Source organism: Oncorhynchus tshawytscha, linkage group LG03 (assembly GCF_018296145.1).
Source record: "Oncorhynchus tshawytscha isolate Ot180627B linkage group LG03, Otsh_v2.0, whole genome shotgun sequence".
Lineage (NCBI taxonomy): Eukaryota > Metazoa > Chordata > Actinopteri > Salmoniformes > Salmonidae > Oncorhynchus > Oncorhynchus tshawytscha.
The window spans coordinates 16,719,022-16,740,991 of record NC_056431.1 but is presented as its reverse complement, the minus strand read 5'-3'; the positions used below and the strand labels follow the sequence as shown (position 1 = coordinate 16,740,991).

Here is a 21,970-nt window from a genome sequence, read left to right as displayed (position 1 = left end):
ATCCCCCGAGCTGACAAGGTGAAAATCTGTCGTTCTGCCCCTGAACGAGGCAGTTAACCCACCGTTCCTAGGCCGTCATTGAAAATAAGAATGTGTTCTTATCTGACTTGCCTAGTATATAAAAATATGAAAAATCGGCGCCCAAAAATACCGATTTCCAATTGTTATGAAAACTTGAAATCAGTCCTAATTAATCGGCCATTTCGATTAATCGGTCGACCTCTAACTTAACCTTTGCCACACTAAGAGACTGTGTACCCTAGTCCCTCAGTAGTGCATTTGAGTGATAAGACAAAGGGTGTATTTATTTTAATAAATTAGTGATGTACAGTTACACAGTGCTCACTGTTTAAAATTGGTTATGGTAAACTTGAAAAGCTGCCATCTTTCGAGCTGCTGGTGTTGCTTCCGCTCAGGTGATTCTGATATGAGTTTATTAAGTGTTCATATGCCCTCAATGTTGCCTCCAGATTTCACTAGCCTTGAACTGGTTTCTGGAAGTTTATATGTGGTATGAATATACTGCAGTCACAAATATCCTCTCTTGCTCCTCTCCTTTGAAGTGTCTGAACTTGGTTCTGTCCTTTTTGGGTTGGTTCTGTCCTGCTCCTTGTCTGTGACTGTCTGCTGTTCAGTGGCCATAGTTTCGTCCTCTAAGTTGACCTGGTAGGCAGCGGTGCGGAACAGGCTCAACAGGTCCCGAAACCGCCGAGACACCTGGACAGGAGAGAGGTAAAGTAGTCAGTGGACTAGGGTTCATTTCACAAGCCAAGACTTTTCAACAAGTGCATTACTGTTGGATCTTTATAGTTCGGTTACAAAAAACAACCTTCACCTCATTGAGTGTTTTATCGCCAAGTTGGGTGGAAATTGCCTGGAAAGTACTCTGATTGGCACCTTGCTGCTGACAGGTGGTTAGAATGACACGGTCAGCATCCCTGTAACCCAAAGAGGATTATCACTCTTTAACAAAAACATTTTAAAACATTAAACAAAGATCAAACATTTTCAGGCTTGTCTCTCTCACCTTGTCCAGAGTATGACCTTCTCCCCACTGGCAGTGAGGGAGATGTTTTTGGCACACACGGGGATCAGAAGAGGGGTTGGGACAAGGCTGCAGGGGGTTCTCCATCTCCCCACTAAAGGGTGTTGGGGGGCCATCAGACACCCCCGAGCCTTCTCCATCCCCCGTACTCCTCTTCGGCGAGGGGCTGTGTTCTCTCCCCCCATCCTTATCCTCCTCGTCATCCTCAATTTTGTCATCCTCCTCTTCCTTCTCCTCAGGGATGGAGAGTGAGCCTTCCTCAGGACCCTCCCATGAAGGAGCTCCTTGCTCTTCTGAAAAGCATAATGGTTGTTTATCTGCAACGTGTAAAAGAGTTTAAAGGGGGGCTGAACTTCCTGATTTGGCTCTAATATTTTTGGCTTGTTCAGAAATGCAGCAGCCATGACTGAAGCCAAACGAGAGTTGTCCAACCGGCCTTTACCACCACAGACCACTTGTATGGCGCTGTGTAGGCGAGCGGTTTGCTGACCAGAGTGCCCTATGGTGGCTGTGGGTTATGGTATGGGCAGGCATAAGCTACGGACAACGATTGCATTTTGTCGATGGCAATTTGAATGCACAGAGATAATGGGCCTCAGGATCTCGTCAGTGTGTTATTTATCCGCCGCCATCACCTCATGTTTCAACATTATAATTCACAGCCCCATGTTGCAAGGATCTGTACACAATTCCTGGCAGCTGAAAATGTTCAATTTCTTCCATGACCTGCATACTCACCAGACATGTCACCCATTGAGCATATTTGGGATGCTCTGGATCGACATGTACAACAGCGTGTTCCTGTTCCCGCCAATATCCAGCCACTTCACACAGCCATTGAAGAATGAGACAACATTCCACAGGCCACAATCAACAGCCTGAATAACTCTATGTGAAGGAGATGTGTGGTGCTGCATCAGGCAAATGGTGATCATACCAGATACTAACTGGTTTTCTGATCCACAACCCTACTTAAAAAAAAAAGTATCTATGACCAACAGATGCATATCTGTATTCCCAGTCATGTGAAATCCATAAATTAGGGCCTAAATGTTTTTTCATTTGACTGATTTACTTATGAACTGTAACTCAGTAAAATCCTTGAAATTGTTGCACGTTGCATTTATATTTTTGTTCAGTATAGATAACTTGACCAGGTCTTGTGTCTTGAAGTCATCTAGACTAGCTAGTGCTAGCCAACTTATTTCGCCATTTAACTTCAGCCGGCTGGTGTGCGACCGTGGCAAAATTGGTTTGACATCGATTAGCTTCTCTGGGGCTAGTTAGGGACAGTTGTCTCATTAAATGCTTCCAATATTTGTATATGCAATTCTAAAATGCATAGTTGGTTTTTAAGTCATAGACATTTCATATCGTCTGAGATCCCCAAGGATTGGAAAGCTGCCGCAGTCATCCCCCTCTTCAAAGGGGGAGACACCATGGACCCAAACTGTTACAGACCTATATCCATCCTGCCCCGCCTATCTAAGGTCTTCGAAAGCCACAAACAGGTCACTGACCATCTCGAATACCACCGTACCTTCTCCGCTGTGCAATCTGGTTTCCGAGCCGGTCACGGGTGCACCTCAGCCACGCTCAAGGTACTAAACGATATCATAACCGCCATCGATAAAAGACAGTACTGTGCAGCCGTCTTCATCGACCTTGCCAAGGCTTTCGACTCTGTCAATCACCATATTCTTATCGGCAGACTCAGTAGCCTCGGTTTTTCTGATGACTGCCTTGCCTGGTTCACCAACTACTTTGCAGACAGAGTTCAGTGTGTCAAATCGGAGGGCATGCTGTCCGGTCCTCTGGCAGTCTCTATGGGGGTGCCACAGGGTTCAATTCTCGGGCCGACTCTTTTCTCTGTATATATCAATGATGTTGCTCTTGCTGCGGGCGATTCCCTGATACACCTCTACACAGACGACACCATTCTGTATACTTCCGGCCCATCCTTGGACACTGTGCTATCTAACCTCCAAACGAGCTTCAATGCCATACAACACTCCTTCCGTGGCCTCCAACTGCTCTTAAACGCTAGTAAAACCAAATGCATGCTTTTCAACCGTTCGCCGCCTGCACCCACACGCCCGACTAGCATCACCACCCTGGATGGTTCCGACCTAGAATAAATATGTGGACATCTATAAGTACCTAGGTGTCTGGCTAGACTGTAAATTCTCCTTCCAGACTCATATCAAACATCTCCAATCTAAAATCAAATCTAGAGTCGGCTTTCTATTCCGCAACAAAGCCTCCTTCACTCACGCCACCAAACTTAACCTAGTAAAACTATCCTACCGATCCTCGACTTCGGCAATGTCATCTACAAAATAGCTTCCAACACTCTACTCAGCAAACTGGATGCAGTTTATCACAGTGCCATCCGTTTTGTTACTAAAGCACCTTATACCACCCACCACTGCGACATGTATGCTCTAGTCGGCTGGCCCTCGCTACATATTTGTCGCCAGACCCACTGGCTCCAGGTCATCTACAAGTCCATGCTAGGTAAAGCTCCGCCTTATCTCAGTTCACTGGTCACGATGGCAACACCTAACCGTAGCACGCGCTCCAGCAGGTGTATCTCACTGATCATCCCTAAAGCCAACACCTCATTTGGCCGCCTTTCGTTCCAGTTCTCTGCTGCCTGTGACTGGAACGAATTGCAAAAATCGCTGAAGTTGGAGACTTTTATCTCCCTCACAATTTCAAACATCTGCTATCTGAGCAGCTAACCGCTCGCTGCAGCTATACATAGTCTATCGGTAAATAGCCCACCCAATTTTACCTACCTCATCCCCATACTGTTTTTCTTTATTTACTTTTCTGCTCTTTTGCACACCAATATCTCTACCTGTACATGACCATCTGATCATTTATCCCTCCAGTGTTAATCTGCAAAATTGTAATTATTCACCTACCTCCTCATGCCTTTTGCACACAATGTATATAGACTCTTTTTTTTCTACTGTGTTATTGACTTGTTAATTGTTTACTCCATGTGTAACTCTTGTCTGTTCACACTGCTGTGCTTTATCTTGACCAGGTCGCAGTTGCAAATGAGAACTTGTTCTCAACTAGCCTACCTGGTTAAATAAAGGTAAAAAAATAAATAAAATAAAAACATTTGGCAGCATTGACAAACATTTTGACCATGTACATTGTAATTTACTGATGGTACCTAACTAGCCCCATAGAGATATTGAATGTCAAACCAAATTGACCATAGGCATTAAAATCAGGTCGCGTGCAGCTGCGCTCCGAACTGATGATTACTTGGGTGCTGCCAGCTGTGGGCAGGATTGAAATAAACCCAACCCAAGGAAAACAGTACCCTTCATTCCGTGACATACAATTATTTCCTATCATCTCGCAAATCTCAGTTTAGGATAAGACTGACTTTATGAGTCTTATCGATGCCACAATGCCGTTTTCAAAACGAGAAGTTGCTTTTTAGGGGCAGTCTCTCATTAATGTTTTGCATTCTATAGGCAACAATGTATTTTCAGCCATATTACTTATGTACATTGGTTTTGCTTTTGACCAAATAATGACAACAACCTTACTTCATACAGCATTGGAAGTGCAATTCTTACCAGAATGCGACACATTTTTATTTTTATTTTATTTCACCTTTATTTAACCAGGTAGGCAAGTTGAGAACAAGTTCTCATTTACAATTGCGACTTGGCCAAGATAAAGCAAAGCAGTTCGACACATACAACGACACAGAGTTACACATGGAGTAAAACAAACATACAGTCAATAATACAGTATAAACAAGTCTAATATACGATGTGAGCAAATGAGGTGAGATAAGGGAGGTAAAGGCAAAAAAAGGCCATGGTGGCAAAGTAAATACAATATAGCAAGTAAAATACTGGAATGGTAGATTTGCAGTGGAAGAATGTGCAAAGTAGAAATAAAAATAATGGGGTGCAAAGGAGCAAAATAAATAAATTAATTAAATACAGTAGGGAAAGAGGTAGTAGTTTGGGCTAAATTATAGGTGGGCTATGTACAGGTGCAGTAATCTGTGATGAGCTGGTAGGGGAGCTCTGTCTGGCTGAAGTGCTTCAGCCCCAGTACAATGAGTATGGAACAAAAATCCACATTGCGAGTAAATATCCAGTCTTTAGTCAAACATTCAACCATGCAAGGAAGAATTTGATGCTTGGTTGTAGCAGTAAAGATGACATAGGCCCTCATAGTTCCAACTATGTCGGTGAACGGTCATTGAATGGGTTTGAGAGAGACGGGTTAACACACATTCAACACGGGTTAACACACATTTAAGTGTTTATATTCAGCTTAATACTGAGCAGGCATCACTGACATAAAATACTCACGTTAGGCATAGCTATTTTTGACCAGGGACTGTGTGTAAATGAGGATTGTTTTTGAACAGGTTGCTGTTGTTTGTGAACATGAGCTCCTGTGGAGTTTGTCTCCCCACACAGGACGTGCTGCATGTGTAAATGTGTGTGTGTGCACGTACCTGTCCTCTCCGCATGTGTAGAAGTTGTTCTTGGTGCGCGGAGGGTGCAGTGCGGGGTCCAGGCTGCAGTGGGGCAGGAGCTCTGGATAGAGGAAGACGGAGCAGGTGGTGAGCAGCCAGGCCGTCTTAGCAGGCAGCAGAGGGTATGTACGCACTGCAGGGACAACCAAACACTTACAATCAAGCAATTCACAAACCCACCCTCTGATACATAGATAACACAAAACAGCTACACACAGGTTATCGATTCCATCTTTAGTACATACAATTCAGATTCTCACGTCTTTACATATGAACCACACACACACACCAGACCTCCCTGTTCATTACCATTGTTAGAGCGTGTTTGAGGCCTGGCAGGGGGGGTTGGAGAAAGAGCGGATGGCGAGACAGAGCTCTCCTGCTCCTGGACAAGAGACAGTGCCCCCTGGAGGTTTCAGGCCCTGAAAATGCTGCTGAAGCCTGGATCCCGGACTGACCTGATCGCCTCCTCATGCTGGGTAAACGCCTGGAGCTTCTCCTGGGTGGAAGGCACACAGAGACTAGGACTTGAGAAGGGTATATATAGATAGAGCGAGCCTCAGTAACTCACCAGGTATTGTTTGGTGGTGGGCCTTGTGGTGCAGGGCCTCCACAGGGCTGCACAGCAGGTTCACCTGGGTCAGCAGCTGTATGTACTGAACAGAGACAGACAAAACAGGCAAGGAAGGGGGGGTCTGTGAGTCTAAATAATTAACATTATTGGTGTCAATAATAAAGCAACTTGAAAAATCTAAAATGTTGTATTCCACCAACTACAGTTCCTCAATTAGGTTTTACAAGCGGGCCAACCTACCTGTTGGACTTGCTTCCACAGCTGGAGTTTCTGGGCGTGGTCGAGCGCGGGGCAGCACCATGGGAGGTGATACTGTGACGACGGGGGTGGAACGGCCAGGAGTCTCCTGGAGAGCTCTCCGCTGCTGCAGAACCTCCATCTGCTCCCTCACAGTATGCTGCCTCTGTCAGCATGTTAGCCAGTGGCTCCTGAAACCTGCAGAGGTCAGGGGTCAGGAAGGGGAATAATAATCATATTGATGACATAATACATTCCATTTTTATAGCACTTTATTGCATTAATCATCGGAGTGCTTTAAAGCATAAAAAAAGACAAGCAATTTAGAAAAACATCATTCATGAGATGGAAAGTCCTGAGAGGGTGGGGAAAGTTCATGGCTTGAGTGGTCATCAGAGGAAGATGGTTGTAAGGGGAGAGCAAGAAAATATGGCAGGCAGGCAGCACTGAGTCATCAAGGTGTCTCACTGTCCCTCCCGTCTGTGTGGCTTCTCCTTAGTAGGGATCGGATTAAGTTTTGAGCTCAGCTACTACAGTTCATGGACTCCGTAGTAACGTTAAGTGTAGCTAGCTAGCTACGCCTTCACTACTACCAAAATGAAGTACCCATTGGATGAATCTAAGACAGACATGTGGCGCCAGAAAGCACACCACATTTCAATAACAATTTAAGAGTAGCCTTGTAGGGAGGATTCCTCCCTTCGATCCTCATCACTGCAAACCGTCTTGCTTCAGGCTTATCTCCATCCCAAACCTCTGGACACTGACTGGCATTAGAATATGGTCATTTAGCAGACGTTATACTGATATTTTGGGAGATATGTGGCCCATGTGGGAAATGAGACATGCCAATTGCACGCTCCCTCAAAACTTGAGACATCTGTGGCATTGAATTGTGTGGCAAAACTGAGCATTTTAGAGTGGCCTTTTAATGTCCCCAGCACAAGATGCACCTGTGTAATGATCATGCTATTTAATCAGCTTCTTGAAATGCCACACCGATCAGGTGGATAGATTATGTTGGCAAAGGAGAAATGTTCACTAACAGGGATGTAAACAAATGTGTGTAGAAAATTGAGAAATAACTTTTGTGCATATGGAACATTTCTGGGATGTTTTATTTCAGCTCATGAAACATGGGACCAACACTTCACATGTTGCGTTTTTATGTTCAGTATGTTTGGATTATGCAATATTCTTCTTAAAATGCTCTAGTCTACGCAATGGGATCTGACTGAGGTTCTTTGCGTAGCTATACGTACTTTTGTGCACTGAACTTTTGGAACGTGACAAAAGCGTAGCTCCGCTTGTGTAGACTGAAATCACAGTGGAGACCTAACCCCCTCTACCCACCTCTTATCCTCCTCTACTTTCCCTAATGTTGCTGAGTCATTAGTGGTAGCACTGTCATAGTGCCCTGACTCCATAGTGTGGAAAAACCTGTCTGTCTCTCCCCACGTCATACTGCCTAGGTAACATTTAGAGACACCCATTACAGCCAGGACCAGGACACAGTGACGCAAACGTGTGTGCGCGTGCGTGGACAGTTGCTGGAAGGAAGTAAAGCTCTCTCTGCTCCTGTCAGTTCAGAGACGTGGCCTGAAAACGGCACGTCGCACACACAGAGATCTCTCAACAGACGTCACAGTTCAAACATCAAAGTGGGCACATGTGCCAACCAGCTACTGAACACCTGGTGCACTGGGAGTGTGTGTGAGACACAAAGTGAGTTTGTTAGCGGTGTGTGTCTTCTGTTAGTAAGTGTGAGTTGCTGTAGCTCCAATGTGAGTCCTGTGTGTTAGTGTGGATTGTAGCTCTACTGTGAGTTCTGTATGTTAGTGTGGATTGTAGCTCTACTGTGAGTTCTGTGTGTTAGTGTGGATTGTAGCTCTAATGTGAGTCATGTGTGTTAGTGTGGATTGTAGCTATACTTTGAGTTCTGTGTGTTAATGTGGATTGTAGCTCTACTGTGAGTCCTGTGTGTTAGTGTGGATTGTAGCTCTACTGTGAGTTCTGTCCACCTCCTGATACTTCTGAGGAAGAGAAAACACCAGAGCATTTCTCTGCCTCCCTACCCAAGCAGATACAGCACCCCTCTGCTGCTCTGTCCCGAAGGGAGGACTTGGTGTGTGTGTGTACGTAATTTCAAGTAATTCCTAGAATGTCATAGATGGATAGGCTCAAACGCATGAGTGGCTGCAGTCACGTATCCTGCAGTTGTTCATAACACATACAACAGATGGCCAATTTGGCCCACCAACCAGCACAAAGTCAACAAGAGGACCGTATTTGTAGAAAAAAGGAAGCAAGGGTGAGCTAAACAGTCACATCCATTAAGGTCTGGGATAGATAGCACTGTTGACTCGAGGAGAACCAGGAAGCAATGGATTATTTGGCTCATAATGCTATTATTATTTTTATTTTTCTTGTCACAAGTACAGTGACAAGAAAGTTATAGCAAATTCTAGTTGCTTCCTCTTGTTGTTTACTCCACATTAAAAGCTCTATATCATTATTAATATGAGGTACTGGGTTGGTGGACCAACTCCGTGACCTTGTGGTTAGTGTCCACCCTAAGATCGGAATGTTGGGAATTCGATCCCCAGCCAAGTCATACCAAAGACTGTAAAAATGGGAACCAATGAGCGTCTGCTTGGCACTCAGCATTAAGGAGATAGATTGGTGGTAAGGCCCTGCAATAGACATCCTGTCCAGGGGGTCTATTTGTACATCAAGCTGCCTCATGCTACAGAAACAGGAGATCTGCTCCTACAAGCTGTTCCGGTTCAAGGCTACTTACTTACTGGGTTGGCGGTACACTTTTTGAAAGCCCTTTCTTTCCCGAGAGAAATAGGGAAAGGGTCAGGGTAGAATCATACCGAATGGCTTGTGGAACGTTGAATTGCGGAGCGCTCAGGGGTGGAGCAGCTTCCTCCCTCTCTTCATCTTCTTCGTGCCCATTCACTATTAGCTCATCATCCTGGAACTGAAGGGGTAAAAAGAGTGAGATTCAGAAAGAGAGATTTTTTTAAAAGAAAGAGACTTGCAGATATGATCCCATAATCCTCCTCACTGTCTCGAAAAGCGAAGGAGACAAACAGGAGCAGAGCAGTGGGGGAAAGGTCAAAATTAGCAAAACATGACAGAGCAAACAAACAGAGAGCAATTAAACCAGCTACACACACCTTCCGTAAAACATGTACACACACACAGGTTAAATGCAGCTCCATCTGTCTTCTACTGCCTGCTTGACACTTGTCAGTGTTTGGAGGAGTGCCAATTTTTTTGTGCATTTCACTAATAAAGTATTTGCTCCTAGAAAAAATTAATCCATGGCCCATTTTTGAGAATGATGTGTTCCTTATTAAGCAACAGTGTAAAATCATGTTGCATCGGTTTCTACATGGTTGGACTATTCCATTTCAATAGTACACTGCCCATCCTTGAACCCTCCCTCATTATCCCCTTCTTTGAATCTTAACCGTCATTCTCCATGTCAGATGTCATGAGGCCCTGCAGCCACTTGCTCCAGTCGCAGTCCTCCAGGGCCAAGCTGTAGTCGTACATGTCAGGCGTGATGTCAGGGGCATGTAGCTCCGCCTCCAGCTTGCCCAGAGGCACGTTCCTCAGGGTCCGTTTGGGGCAGGTACGACATGCCACAAGGCTAGACCCTGCACCTTCAGTCAAAGGCTGGAAATAGATAGATGGAACCAATGAAGAAAGAGATTCACATTGACTTTGGTCCTGATATGGCTGAATAGTGTCCCGATAAGAGTCCGGTGATTTCCTGGTATAGCTGAATAGTCTGCTAGTATTCATGGGTTGCACATTTCGTCACAATATTGTTTTGAACGTTCTCTTGAGGACTGATGCCCGAATGAACGTTCTACTCAATGCATTGTCAATAGTGGTGATGAAGATTTAATCAAAAGTGCATTACAGTGGCTTGAAAACACAGTGACAATTCAAAAGGAGGCAAATAATTAGTAGGAAAACCTTTTGTCATAATTGTGATGTCACCAGATTGACTTTAGATGCAGTATAACTTTAGCTAGCTAGCCATGATTGAGGGGACATCACTGAATTTTAGCTGGCTATTTTTGACAAACTTTGCTAGCTAATGGAAACATGGCCCTCTCTCTAAAGTGAGTTTGACGACATTATGATGAAAACATTTTTTTCAACTCATTATTTTCTACTTTAGCACTGTCATCCTATTTCCAAGCCACTGTAGTGTAATTATCCCCTGTCCAAAATGACTTGGCATCAGTCAGGCACAAATATGGCTGAGGCGTCTGTAGAAAGTTCATAACAATAGCAACGAAGTGACTAAGTGATGGAAGTGCAACCCATTAATAGTTTAAATACCTGGAAGGTTTCGGTGCAGATGGGGCTGAGTTCCAGCTCTTCCTCCACTGCATGAAGCTTCTCCAGGAAGGTGCAGACTTGGGCCCTGAGGGTCCGGGCAGGGCCAGTGGAGGACGGGGGTCCCGTAGGAACAGTCTCCACCCTCAGATGTCTGGGCTGCCTTGGCTTCTAAACATAAACCAAGACCAACATTACAGTAAACTCTTACTCATCCAGTGCACATTGTAAACATTAACTCAGTCAGTTAACTCTGACCCTGTATATAGTAGGTTTACTTACTTATTTATATTTCTCGTGTGTTTTTGTTCTACCTTATTTTCTTTAGTATTAAATTTTTATTGATTACTGCATTGTTCGGTTGAGAGCTGTCAAGAAAGGCATTTCACTGTACTTGTGACAAGAAAAATAAAAATAATAGTAGCATTATTTTCCCCCCAATCATTTCAATAACTTTCAAACAAAGGCCAAATGCAGAGGTGCAGTGTGTTACCTGTCTGGGACTGTCAAATCTGTCCTCTTCACACTCAGAGTGTCCAGGGGTCCTGGGCCGCGCCCCTAGGTCACAGCATGGCGATGAGCCTGTGATGTCCACGTCGCTCCAAAACGACAATGTCAAAGGCATGACATTGTAGTCACATAGCACACCCTTTTGACTGATTGAACAGAATTGATTGACTAACGGAGCAGAGATGAAGCTCTTCCTCACCTCTGCAGTCTCATGCTCCTTATCAAGGCAGTACTCTTCATCAGAGGAGTCGTCCTCCTCTTCCATAGGGATGTCTACAAACTGGGGGGGCTGGGGAGAGGAAGCAGGGAGTGAGATGAGAGGGAAAGAGCGAAACAGAGAGACAAAGCAACAGAGACTACACAAAACAGTGAGGAGTAATAAAATATTTGACATGACTCTAGCACTGTGTGACAGGGACATACCTTCACTTCAAGGGCCCTTTTGATAGGATAAATATTCCAGGTGGGGATGCTCTGCAAGGGAAGAAGAAGCCGCTTTAGACTATTGAGATGAATCCAGGAAAAAATATTAAGAGGTAGCTAGCTGCAAGTTGTGTTACTAGAAACCCACCACCCCTTTTTCTACCCCCTCCTTCAGACTGGAGCGGGTCATCTTGGGCTCCTGAGGGAAGCAAATAGAAGGTAAAAACATTGAATTCAGGCAGAGAGAGAAACCATTATAAACATGCAAGTGATATCAGCAACCAATTTCTGAGTTGTACTGTCAGTATAACTTGCTGTAAGTTGACGCTCACAAATAGGGCTAGGTCCTGCATCTCCTGGATGGCTGCTTTCGTCATGGCCACTACATGCTCGTTGGTTATCACCTCCTGAGGGCAACATTCACAGTTGTCAGTCAAAAATGTTCAACACTAACATTAGTACTTAGCATTAACCCCTCTTTTGACCGGATTGAGACTCCAGGTAATTCACATGGAGGATGGTCCGAACGTTGACGGAGGTCAAGTTGTGTTGCTGTGACTTCCTCTCCAGATCCAGCTGCTCAAACTCATCCTCATCGCTGTCACTGGATGAATCTTCCGATGACCTTTTTCCAGCCCTTTTCTGTGTCCCTCTTCCTGCCCATTGTCTAAAGTGCTCTTCATTTTCGAGCTGCTCTTCCTCGTTGTCAGCCTCTGGCCCCCACAATCCTCTCCATCTTCAGACGGAAGTAAGTAATCAAAACAGAAACCCAATTCTCATACACTAGAAATCTGATTCAGTGTTCCCAAAATGGTGGGTACGTTCACTTCCTATAGAGCAGGTATGAGCAACTCATCATGAGGGGCTGCAGTGGCTCACGGGGCTGACTACCAACATCCATACCCACACACACACGCAGTGAGAGCCAGCCCTAGACTTTTGGGGGCCCTACGTGAAATTGTTGGGAGCAAAACCTTTTAGCGGGCTCCCTCTTGACAGTGGAGAGAGCTAATTTCCTGCAATTCCACACATTTTGCCAAGGGATTTGGAAAGCAAGTTTGCTGCAATTCTACATATTTTGTCATGGGACGAAGAGAAGATTTAGCAATTTAATAACTAATTTCATGCAAATGTAAAAAAATAAATGCCATGGGGCAGAGAGAAAATAACTGCAGCTTTATAGCTAATTCCTCCTCTTCTGCCTCGGAGGGGCTGGGATATAGCTGACAAACATCCTCATTCTTAAGCTGGCCTGCAGCCGACACAAAACTAAGATTTAACAATGAGATAGGAGATGATCACATTCCCACCACTGAAGCATGTAAAACCAATTAAATGCCCTTGCACACAAACTCCCATATCCCTTCATATCTCAGCAACACACAGTGTTACTTGTCATACCTCTCTCTTTTCCATTACCCCTTCCTTTTCTCATCCCTCCATACATGAAGCAATGGTCCTCTGCTTGAACCTGGGAGAGTGTCTGCTTTGTGACAGCCCCATCTGGGACCGTCATCCCAAAGCCCTTTCCCTTAGCAGGGGTGGAAATTGAGATATGTCTGTTAACAGAGAGTGCAGAGTGGACCACCATTGGAGATCTGGGGGGCACAGGTTGTCTCATCCCTCTTTAAGGCTTTAGAACTCATGGGCTGTGGTTCTGGGGTGCTCGATTTGCGTTTCTGGGCTTTCATGCTTCGAGGCCTGAAAGAACACAACAGTTTAACGTTACAGTTACATGAGCGGGGGCTAACGTCAACAGACAGTAAAATGTACTTTGTCATAGAATAAGACAATAGGATGAAATATTTGCTGTTGTTACTAGCTAGACAAAATGTATACAGCCGAGTAAAACAGCTAACGTATGGTGTCCCATTTGTGTGCAATTCAAGCTACTATCTAGCTAGCTGTTATTATCTAGCAGGCTGGTGGTGCCACTTTCTCGGTTGCAGTACAACAAGCACAACCAAGTCAACACAGCTATAGAAAACGTTTCTTATTAGCTAAAATAATCGTATGATACAAGTCACGCTAATGACCCTGAAGTAGTTGTTTTGGTAGCTAGCTTGTGTTGTTTTTATTAGCTTGCTGACAAACGACGTATATTTGTCAACAAGTAACCTTGTGTGTTTGTGTGTCTCAAAAATGTACGCCCGACTTTTCTATGTCGACAGTACATTGACCTTTCACATTTAGTAACTTTATTGGTGTCACTTACCCGCAAATCTGCATTTGGTGCAATGAAAAGCTAGCGAGCTAAGTAAATCTCTAAATAATTTACAGCGCCCTTTCCCGCGTGTCACAGATAAATCCATCCCCAATTAATTTCCCCATAGTATTAGAGATCCTACCTCAGTAACAGTGGGCCTGCTATCAGCAGTGAAAGGGTGGACTATTCAATTCACGTTGATACAGCAGCCTACAGTAAATGTTTGTGTTATTAATTACACACACAATCTTTCAAGTTGATTCACCAGGTTGTTTTCTAACAGTTGTGGTTTTAATGGATGGAGCAAACATTGACAATTGCACGTACGCACACAGATTATTTATTATATTATTTGTCGTGTTTTTGTAAAGAATAAACAAATAAACAAACAAAATAACACAAAAAAACTATATTTATATGATTTATTTAGAGGGATCTGGATAGTCTTGCACCTTGATACCTGAAACAAACCATATATATGACAGCAAAGCTGCGAGCTACTAGGAATGGACGCTCCCAAATACTATTATATACGCACCTCCATTATGATGCATCGTTCCAGAATATTTGGAAAAGCACCAACACAGAATATGAATATGGAATAAACATAGCTACGGATCAAACCTAAAATAACTGTTTTATCAACCAACTTTATTTGAAAGCAATTTCTACATGTAAATGCCTGAAATGGAAACTGTGAGTATTATTATTATTTGTTTTCTTTACAATAAACAAGTTTAAGCTACTTTTATCCTAAAATGTTAGTCAAAGTGGACTGGTTTTGCCTGTTAAAAAAAGTGCTTTAAAAATGTTCAGTACTGGTCAAAGTTCACCCTCAGCCTTCTAAATCAAGATATTAATGTATTTAGTGTAAATTCAACTTGTTTGTAAACTCCAAATATTCTCTCGCTCTCCAATTTAAAGATATCCATAGCATACAAGTCAGGTAACCCCAGGCTCCAAAGTGACAGAGGCCTAGAGGTCAAGTCTCTGGTATCCAGGGGTAACAGCAAAGCAACACCTCCATCAAAGGGAAAAGCCACTCACAGGGCTACTGCTGACCTGTACCACCCCCCAAAGTCCCAAAAGGCTAAAGTCTTATATGAGTCCATCATGCTTGTTGACTCCAGCAACCACAATGAAATCAGGATGATCCTGAGGATGATTGGCTTCCCCCTGACAGAGAAGCAGCTGAATAACATAAACAAACAAGAAATTAAATTATTGGAAGATATCAAAAAGAAAGAAATGAAAAGAAAGGAGCTGGAAAAGAAATGGAGCCAGCTGCAGAGGCCTAAATGGATCCTCAAGCTTATCAAGCTGCGACAGGGGACAAAACCCGTCCATGGCAGCAGCGGACTGAAGACAACAGCCAGCCATAGTGAAGGGGGCTCTGCCCATACATCAGAAAAGGCGACAAGCAACAAGGGGCAAAAGAGAACAGCCAGCCAGATGAAAGGAGAAAGCAGCTGTACCTTAGAGGCATCTAGAAGGGGGCAGAAGAGAGCAGCCAGCCAGATGGAACAAGTAGAACTCAACTCATTCATACGCTTCTTCAATATCCCTCCCAGCCAGAAGAAGTTGAGAGTCATTGATATTTACTCATATCGATTTGCACCCAGCCACATAGCCGATCACACATATGCACGCAAGAATAGTTCTTAACATAAAGATTGCAACAATATAAAGTTGGTAAAATAAAATGTGACATAACAGTCATCAGTCAGTGTGTTTTGGTTCACTATTCTTAGCAACAACAGCCAGAGAAAGCTACCCTTTGGACATGTAATTGAGTCATGCAACCATCCTAGAGCTATACTGCAGATAAAATCTTCAACACTTGACTTGACTGAAAAGTATATATTTAATTTCTCAATACTATATACATGGGAACTTGCAGCCACATATTTTAATTTATCCTACTATATATTAGGAGAAAAAAGTATTTCTCCCCAGTCACTAAATACTGTAGCTAGTCTCACTAGAGTCTCTAGACAGATGGATTACCTCCCACAATCTTACAATATTCCAGCACAGTGCTGGTGCCCTAGCTAGGTCTGGGATTTCACAGGCTACAAAATAGATATTTTTAATTTTTAAATTTATTTAACTAGGCAAGTCAGGTAAGAACAACTTCTTATTTTCAATGACGGCCTAGGAACAGTGGGTTAACTGCCTGTTCAGGGGCAGAGGAGGAAGTGGTGGACCATCCTCCTCAGTGAATTTCATAAAAATGTAAATTGTGAAACATTTCAAAAGTAATACTTTTTAGATAAGACTGTACTAAATATAATCACGTCACCAAATAACTGATTAAAACACACTATTTTGCATATAAGGTCTACAGTAGCCTCAGCACTCTGAGGGTAGCACCATGGTGTAGCTGGAGGATAGCTAGCTTCCGTCCTCCTCTGGGTACATTGATATCAATACAAAACCTAGGAAACTCATGGTTTTCACCCCCTTCTATAGACTTACACAGTAATTATGACAACTTCCGGAGGACATCCTCCAGCCTATTAGAGCTCTTGCAGCATGAACTGATATGTTGTCCACCCAATCAAAGGGTCAGAGAATTAATATAGTCCTCAAAGCATAAACTACAGCTTGCACTGCAGTGTATAAAATGTGGTGAGTAGTTGGCTCAAAGAGTGAGAAATACAATAGTTGAACAGTTAAACATTTTATTTCTTCCAAAATGAAGGAGAAGCAAGAGAGAAATAGAGAGAGTCATTTTTTTTCACTTTCAGTTTCACTGAATTAGCTAGCAAATGCAGCTAGCTAGTTTAGCCTACTGAAACACCCTGCTCAAACAGAGGGATGCTTTGTTAGCTATCTGACAATGACTTTCCAACTCAAGACTGGAACTCTTCCAAGTGTAGGGATTACAAGTTTATTGCCACCGGGGCCGCCAATGTAACTTCTTATTGACTGTACACTAACGTTACTGCATGATTCGAATATGGTCCTACGGAAACATGACCGAATACAAACAGTGTAACTATTCCCTCCGCAAGGCAATCAAACAAGCTAAGCGTCAGTATAGAGACAAAGTAGAATCTCAATTCAACGGCTCAGACACAAGAGGTATGTGGCAGGGTCTACAGTCAATCACGGATTACAAAAAGAAAACCAGCCCCGTCACGGACCAGGATGTCTTGCTCCCAGGCAGACTAAATAACTTTTTGCCCGCTTTGAGGACAATACAGTGCCACTGACACGGCCCGCAACTAAAACATACGGACTCTCCTTCACTGCAGCCGACGTGAGGAAAACATTTAAACGTGTCAACCCTCGCAAGGCTGCAGGCCCAGACGGCATCCCCAGCCGCGCCCTCAGAGCATGCGCAGACCAGCTGGCTGGTGTGTTTACGGACATATTCAATCAATCCCTATCCCAGTCTGTTGTTCCCACATGCTTCAAGAGGGCCACCATTGTTCCTGTTCCCAAGAAAGCTAAGGTAACTGAGCTAAACGACTACCGCCCCGTAGCACTCACTTCCATCATCATGAAGTGCTTTGAGAGACTAGTCAAGGAATGCTGTTCATCGACTACAGCTCGGCATTTAACACCATAGTGCCCTCCAAGCTCGTCATCAAGCTCGAGACCCTGGGTCTCGACCCCGCCCTGTGCAACTGGGTACTGGACTTCCTGACGGGCCGCCCCCAGGTGGTGAGGGTAGGCAACAACATCTCCACCCCGCTGATCCTCAACACTGGGGCCCCACAAGGGTGCATTCTGAGCCCTCTCCTGTACTCCCTGTTCACCCACGACTGCGTGGCCACGCACGCCTCCAACTCAATCATCAAGTTTGCGGACGACACAACAGTGGTAGGCTTGATTACCAACAACGACGAGACAGCCTACAGGGAGGAGGTGAGGGCCCTCGGAGTGTGGTGTCAGGAAAATAACCTCACAGTCAACGTCAACAAAACTAAGGAGATGATTGTGGACTTCAGGAAACAGCAGAGGGAACACCCCCCTATCCACATCGATGGAACAGTAGTGGAGAGGGTAGTAAGTTTTAAGTTCCTCGGCGTACACATCACAGACAAACTGAATTGGTCCACCCACACAGACAGCATCGTGAAGAAGGCGCAGCAGCGCCTCTTCAACCTCAGGAGGCTGAAGAAATTCGGCTTGTCACCAAAAGCACTCACAAACGTCTACAGATGCACAATCGAGAGCATCCTGTCGGGCTGTATCACCGCCTGGTACGGCAACTGCTCCGCCCACAACCGTAAGGCTCTCCAGAGGGTAGTGAGGTCTGCACAACGCATCACCGGGGGCAAACTACCTGCCCTCCAGGACACCTACACCACCCGATGTCACAGGAAGGCCATAAAGATCATCAAGGACAACAACCACCCGAGCCACTGCCTGTTCACCCTGCTATCATCCAGAAGGTGAGGTCAGTACAGGTGCATCAAAGCTGGGACCGAGAGACTGAAAAACAGCTTCTATCTCAAGGCCATCAGACTGTTAAACAGCCACCACTAACATTGAGTGGCTGCTGCCAACACACTGACTCAACTCCAGCCACTTTAATAATGGGAATTGATGGGAAATTATGTAAAATATATCACTAGCCACTTTAAACAATGCTACCTAATATAATGTTTACATACCCTACATTATTCATCTCATATGTATTCGTATATACTGTACTCTATATCATCTACTGCATCTTTATGTAATACATGTATCACTAGCCACTTTAACTATGCCACTTTGTTTACATACTCATCTCATATGTATATACTGCACTCAATACCATCTACTGTATCTTGCCTATGCCGCTCTGTACCATCACTCATTCATATATCTTTATGTACATATTCTTTATCCCCTTACACTTGTGTCTATAAGGTAGTAGTTTTGGAATTGTTAGCTAGATTACTTGTTGGTTATTACTGCATTGTCGGAACTAGAAGCACAAGCATTTCGCTACACTCGCATTAACATCTGTTAACCATGTGTATGTGACAAATAAAATTCGATTTGATTTGATGATTGTAGTGGGTTTACTAATGCATTAATTCTATTAGCTATGCTGACTATGATGTTACTTTAGCTAATATGGTGACAACGATGTAGGCTTTGTGTAGCGGTTTGTCTTGGAAACCCAGGCACATACAGCTGATGTGTTGTGCATTGAAGTCCACAAGCGAAGGGAAGAGAAGGAATGCAATGTGTCTGTTATGAGAGTGAATTGTGTTTATGTGTGATCAGTGGTGTATTCCTTCCAATTCTGTTGAAAAAAACAGTTTAAGCGGAAGCAAATGGAACAAAGCGGGGATAAACAAACATTGTTTGCAGCTGTTGGACTAATGATTACACCCTATATCAGGCAAGAGTGTGCAAGGCGGTATTGAATGTCACTGTCTGTCATCTCAAATTTGTCTCTCAACCTGTGTGCACCTACGTTGTAAACTTAATTCATAGGCTAGGTTGTAGCAACCTCATGATGGGTATAGGGAAAATTTGAGTATCATGTAGTAACCTATCTTTCTTATATTGAACTGGGTGAATGAAATATGAATGAGAGTCATCCAATATGCTGTAATAGAAATAAGGCCATGCTCATATAAAATGCTTTTGTCCTCCCTCACCTTAAACGGCACTGACTGCCACTGCTTTTAGCCATAGTATAATAATTGTTTATGACAGTGTCATTGATGATTTGAATGCACAGAGGTGCTTATAAAGTTAACCTCAGTATGGCAAGGGCATCTGTTAGCCAACCCCGTGAGAGGAGTTCAGCTGTTGACTGACTGAAAAAGACAGTTTATTGACGTCAGTAAGTAGGCGATAGTTCCTGAGAACCAATGATGCATGTGCTATACCTGTAACTTAAATATATGGGCACTGCTTACCTGTCACTTCAGAAGCATATCTCCGAGAAATTGGACACTCCTTCATTACATATCTAGTCTGCAGTCGAATATGGTCCTACAGTTTTACACTAAATCAATAGCAAAAGATTATCAAGTGTAAAACAATAAGCTACAGTAGGCTAACAGTGAGGTCTACTGGCTTCGTTAACGCCTTCTGGATGTGCGTAAAAGTTGATTTGCGTAAAAGTAATCGGATCCCAATCCGGAAAATCGAAAATGTCAAAGCAACTGCGACTCCAACCGACCCAGACGGCTGCAAAGACAAAAAAATACATATTTTGAGGACATGGTGAGGACACCTGACCGCATCCCAAAGTTTACCATTCCGCCCCTGGGACAGGCACGATGTCTGCAAACTCCAAGGGACCGGGAAGGGTGTGCGCTGCTCTACCCACGTCGCAATACAATTCCACTGTTGCCGCGCTCCACATCTGTCTTCTGTCGAGCACTGAGTCACGTCTGTCCTCTCCAGGAGCATCAATACATGGCAAGAGAACATTTGGTGGATCCAACGACACGGGCGGCAATGTCTCTTCCGCATTTACCCAAAATCACTACGCCATATGGCTTCCTGACTCTGGGTGAAAGCCCCTGCGTCCGAAGAAGACAGTCATTGTTTTTTAAAGATGACTTGACACAGTCTTTGCATGATCAACCGGACACAATAGGCCAGCACGCCCTCGATCAGATTGTTTTTAAAACATCCCTGGCGCGAGGATAGCGCACTCCTTTTCGTACAACGCTGCGTCAACTCACCGTTGCGCCTCACGTCAGTCAGAAAACTATCGACATTCTGAGCATCTCTGTCTGGACACTGATCAGTCCGGACCTCTGCCACTGTGTTCCCCGGGGAATGGACAAATAAAGCGACTATTCAAGAACCGTCTGGCTTCAATTCGGGCAATGTACAAAGTTGTGCACTGGATGAGTAAGTTGCCCTTGATGTGCCAGAAATGAATGTATTAAAAATAAAAATGTACCTTGTCTATTTCAGTTTTACCCCAATAAATGACAGTTGAAATTAATCAACCAACAAGCAAAATAAATTAAATAGAGTAAAATAAAGTTTAGTACCACATTTCAAAGCTACAATAGAAACAGTTATGTATATTGTCCTCTTCACTCAAGCACTCGATGTTACCGAGACCAAACACATACTTCACAGGCTTCAATACACATTAAATAACGGCTACATTACCTTATGATGGATGACAGGTTACAGTTTAAGGCTTATTCTTATACCTACCTGTGGGCTCTGATCTAAGGGAAAGGGTTACATTTGATCCTTGGGGAGAGAGAGAGAGATTAGTCAGAGATGATTGACTGAGAAAGAGAAAAGAAGGACAGGGACAGGGAGAAAGAACCCTAAACTACAGTATTGCTCATTTTGTCTAGGCTGCCCTGGGTTTAATGAAGTAATCTAAAGACATTTGATAATGGTGAAAGTGGGGTTCAGATATAGTTTAAATGAGATTCGGTAAGTGATTAAAAGGTTTGGTGGAGAAAAAGTACCCGTTAAAGACTTATAAAGGTGGCTGCTTTTTTTTACCCTCCTCTCACACACATGCTCTGAATAGTGAATACACTTACATACACCCCACCACTGATAGGGACACACAGAAATAAAACAGCCACTAATACACATACCATATTTACTGATTCAAACCGAAAAACACAAGGTGAAATATATGTCAACAGGCTGATATATGAGGTCTTACAGACAGTATTGATCTGTTCAACACTTCTCAACAGATGAACACTGTTGGCTTGAGACGCAAAAAAACAATACCATTCTCCATGACTCTCAAACTCAAAGGTTACTGTGAACACCAAACCAAAATATGGAACTTTATACACATCTAACCCAGAATTCCTTTAAACTAATCTACCCCAGAATTCATTTTGTCCTTTCGACATGGTTTGTTATTGCAAAGTTATAGAGGTTCTCAGTGTGAACCCTTTTTAAGAGTTCCCTGGTGACCTCTTCATTTTATTCCAGGGGTGTTTTCAGAGTAACAGTTCAGACAAATCCATTCAGGAAATCAGGAGCCAGTGTGTGTCCAGCGTTCAATCCACAATTTTCATGAAGCTATCCTCTGTCAAGAGCCTGTCTTTCCAGCAGAAATGGTTACCTTTCTTCAATTACTGTTGAATACAGGTAACTGCCAAAATAAAAGAAACACCA

At 43.7% G+C, this 21,970-nt stretch overlaps 2 protein-coding genes across 7 annotated transcripts; both read right to left on the bottom strand.

Moving 5' to 3' along the window:
• Positions 1-294: 294 nt before the first annotated feature.
• Positions 295-9,370, bottom strand: LOC112228712 (uncharacterized protein C10orf95-like). 2 transcript variants are annotated; one of them, XM_024394272.2, is made up of 8 exons: positions 9,264-9,370; positions 6,388-6,582; positions 6,145-6,229; positions 5,883-6,072; positions 5,553-5,706; positions 1,028-1,338; positions 836-938; positions 295-717 (listed from the first exon to the last, which is right to left on the bottom strand). In XM_024394272.2, the coding sequence occupies exons 2-7, from the start codon at positions 6,524-6,526 to the stop codon at positions 930-932; spliced, it is 888 nt and encodes a 295-aa protein (XP_024250040.1). In that variant the 5' UTR covers positions 6,527-6,582; positions 9,264-9,370; the 3' UTR covers positions 295-717; positions 836-929. The 2 variants fall into 2 exon arrangements, with proteins under 2 accessions (XP_024250040.1, XP_024250048.1); XM_024394280.2 differs by having other exon boundaries at positions 5,553-5,634.
• LOC112228725 (GON-4-like protein) lies at positions 9,265-20,429 on the bottom strand. 5 transcript variants are annotated; one of them, XM_024394302.2, is made up of 9 exons: positions 19,765-20,429; positions 13,084-13,383; positions 12,015-12,089; positions 11,831-11,881; positions 11,683-11,733; positions 11,243-11,548; positions 10,753-10,920; positions 9,867-10,074; positions 9,265-9,370 (listed from the first exon to the last, which is right to left on the bottom strand). In XM_024394302.2, exons 2-9 carry the CDS (start codon positions 13,096-13,098, stop codon positions 9,360-9,362), a joined length of 885 nt encoding a protein of 294 aa, XP_024250070.1. In that variant the 5' UTR covers positions 13,099-13,383; positions 19,765-20,429; the 3' UTR covers positions 9,265-9,359. The 5 variants fall into 5 exon arrangements, with proteins under 5 accessions (XP_024250070.1, XP_024250089.1, XP_024250079.1 ...); XM_024394321.2 differs by lacking the exon at positions 19,765-20,429 and adding an exon at positions 13,898-14,029 and having other exon boundaries at positions 12,193-13,383; XM_024394311.2 differs by lacking the exon at positions 19,765-20,429 and adding an exon at positions 13,898-14,029 and having other exon boundaries at positions 12,015-12,418.
• Positions 20,430-21,970: the final 1,541 nt, after the last annotated feature.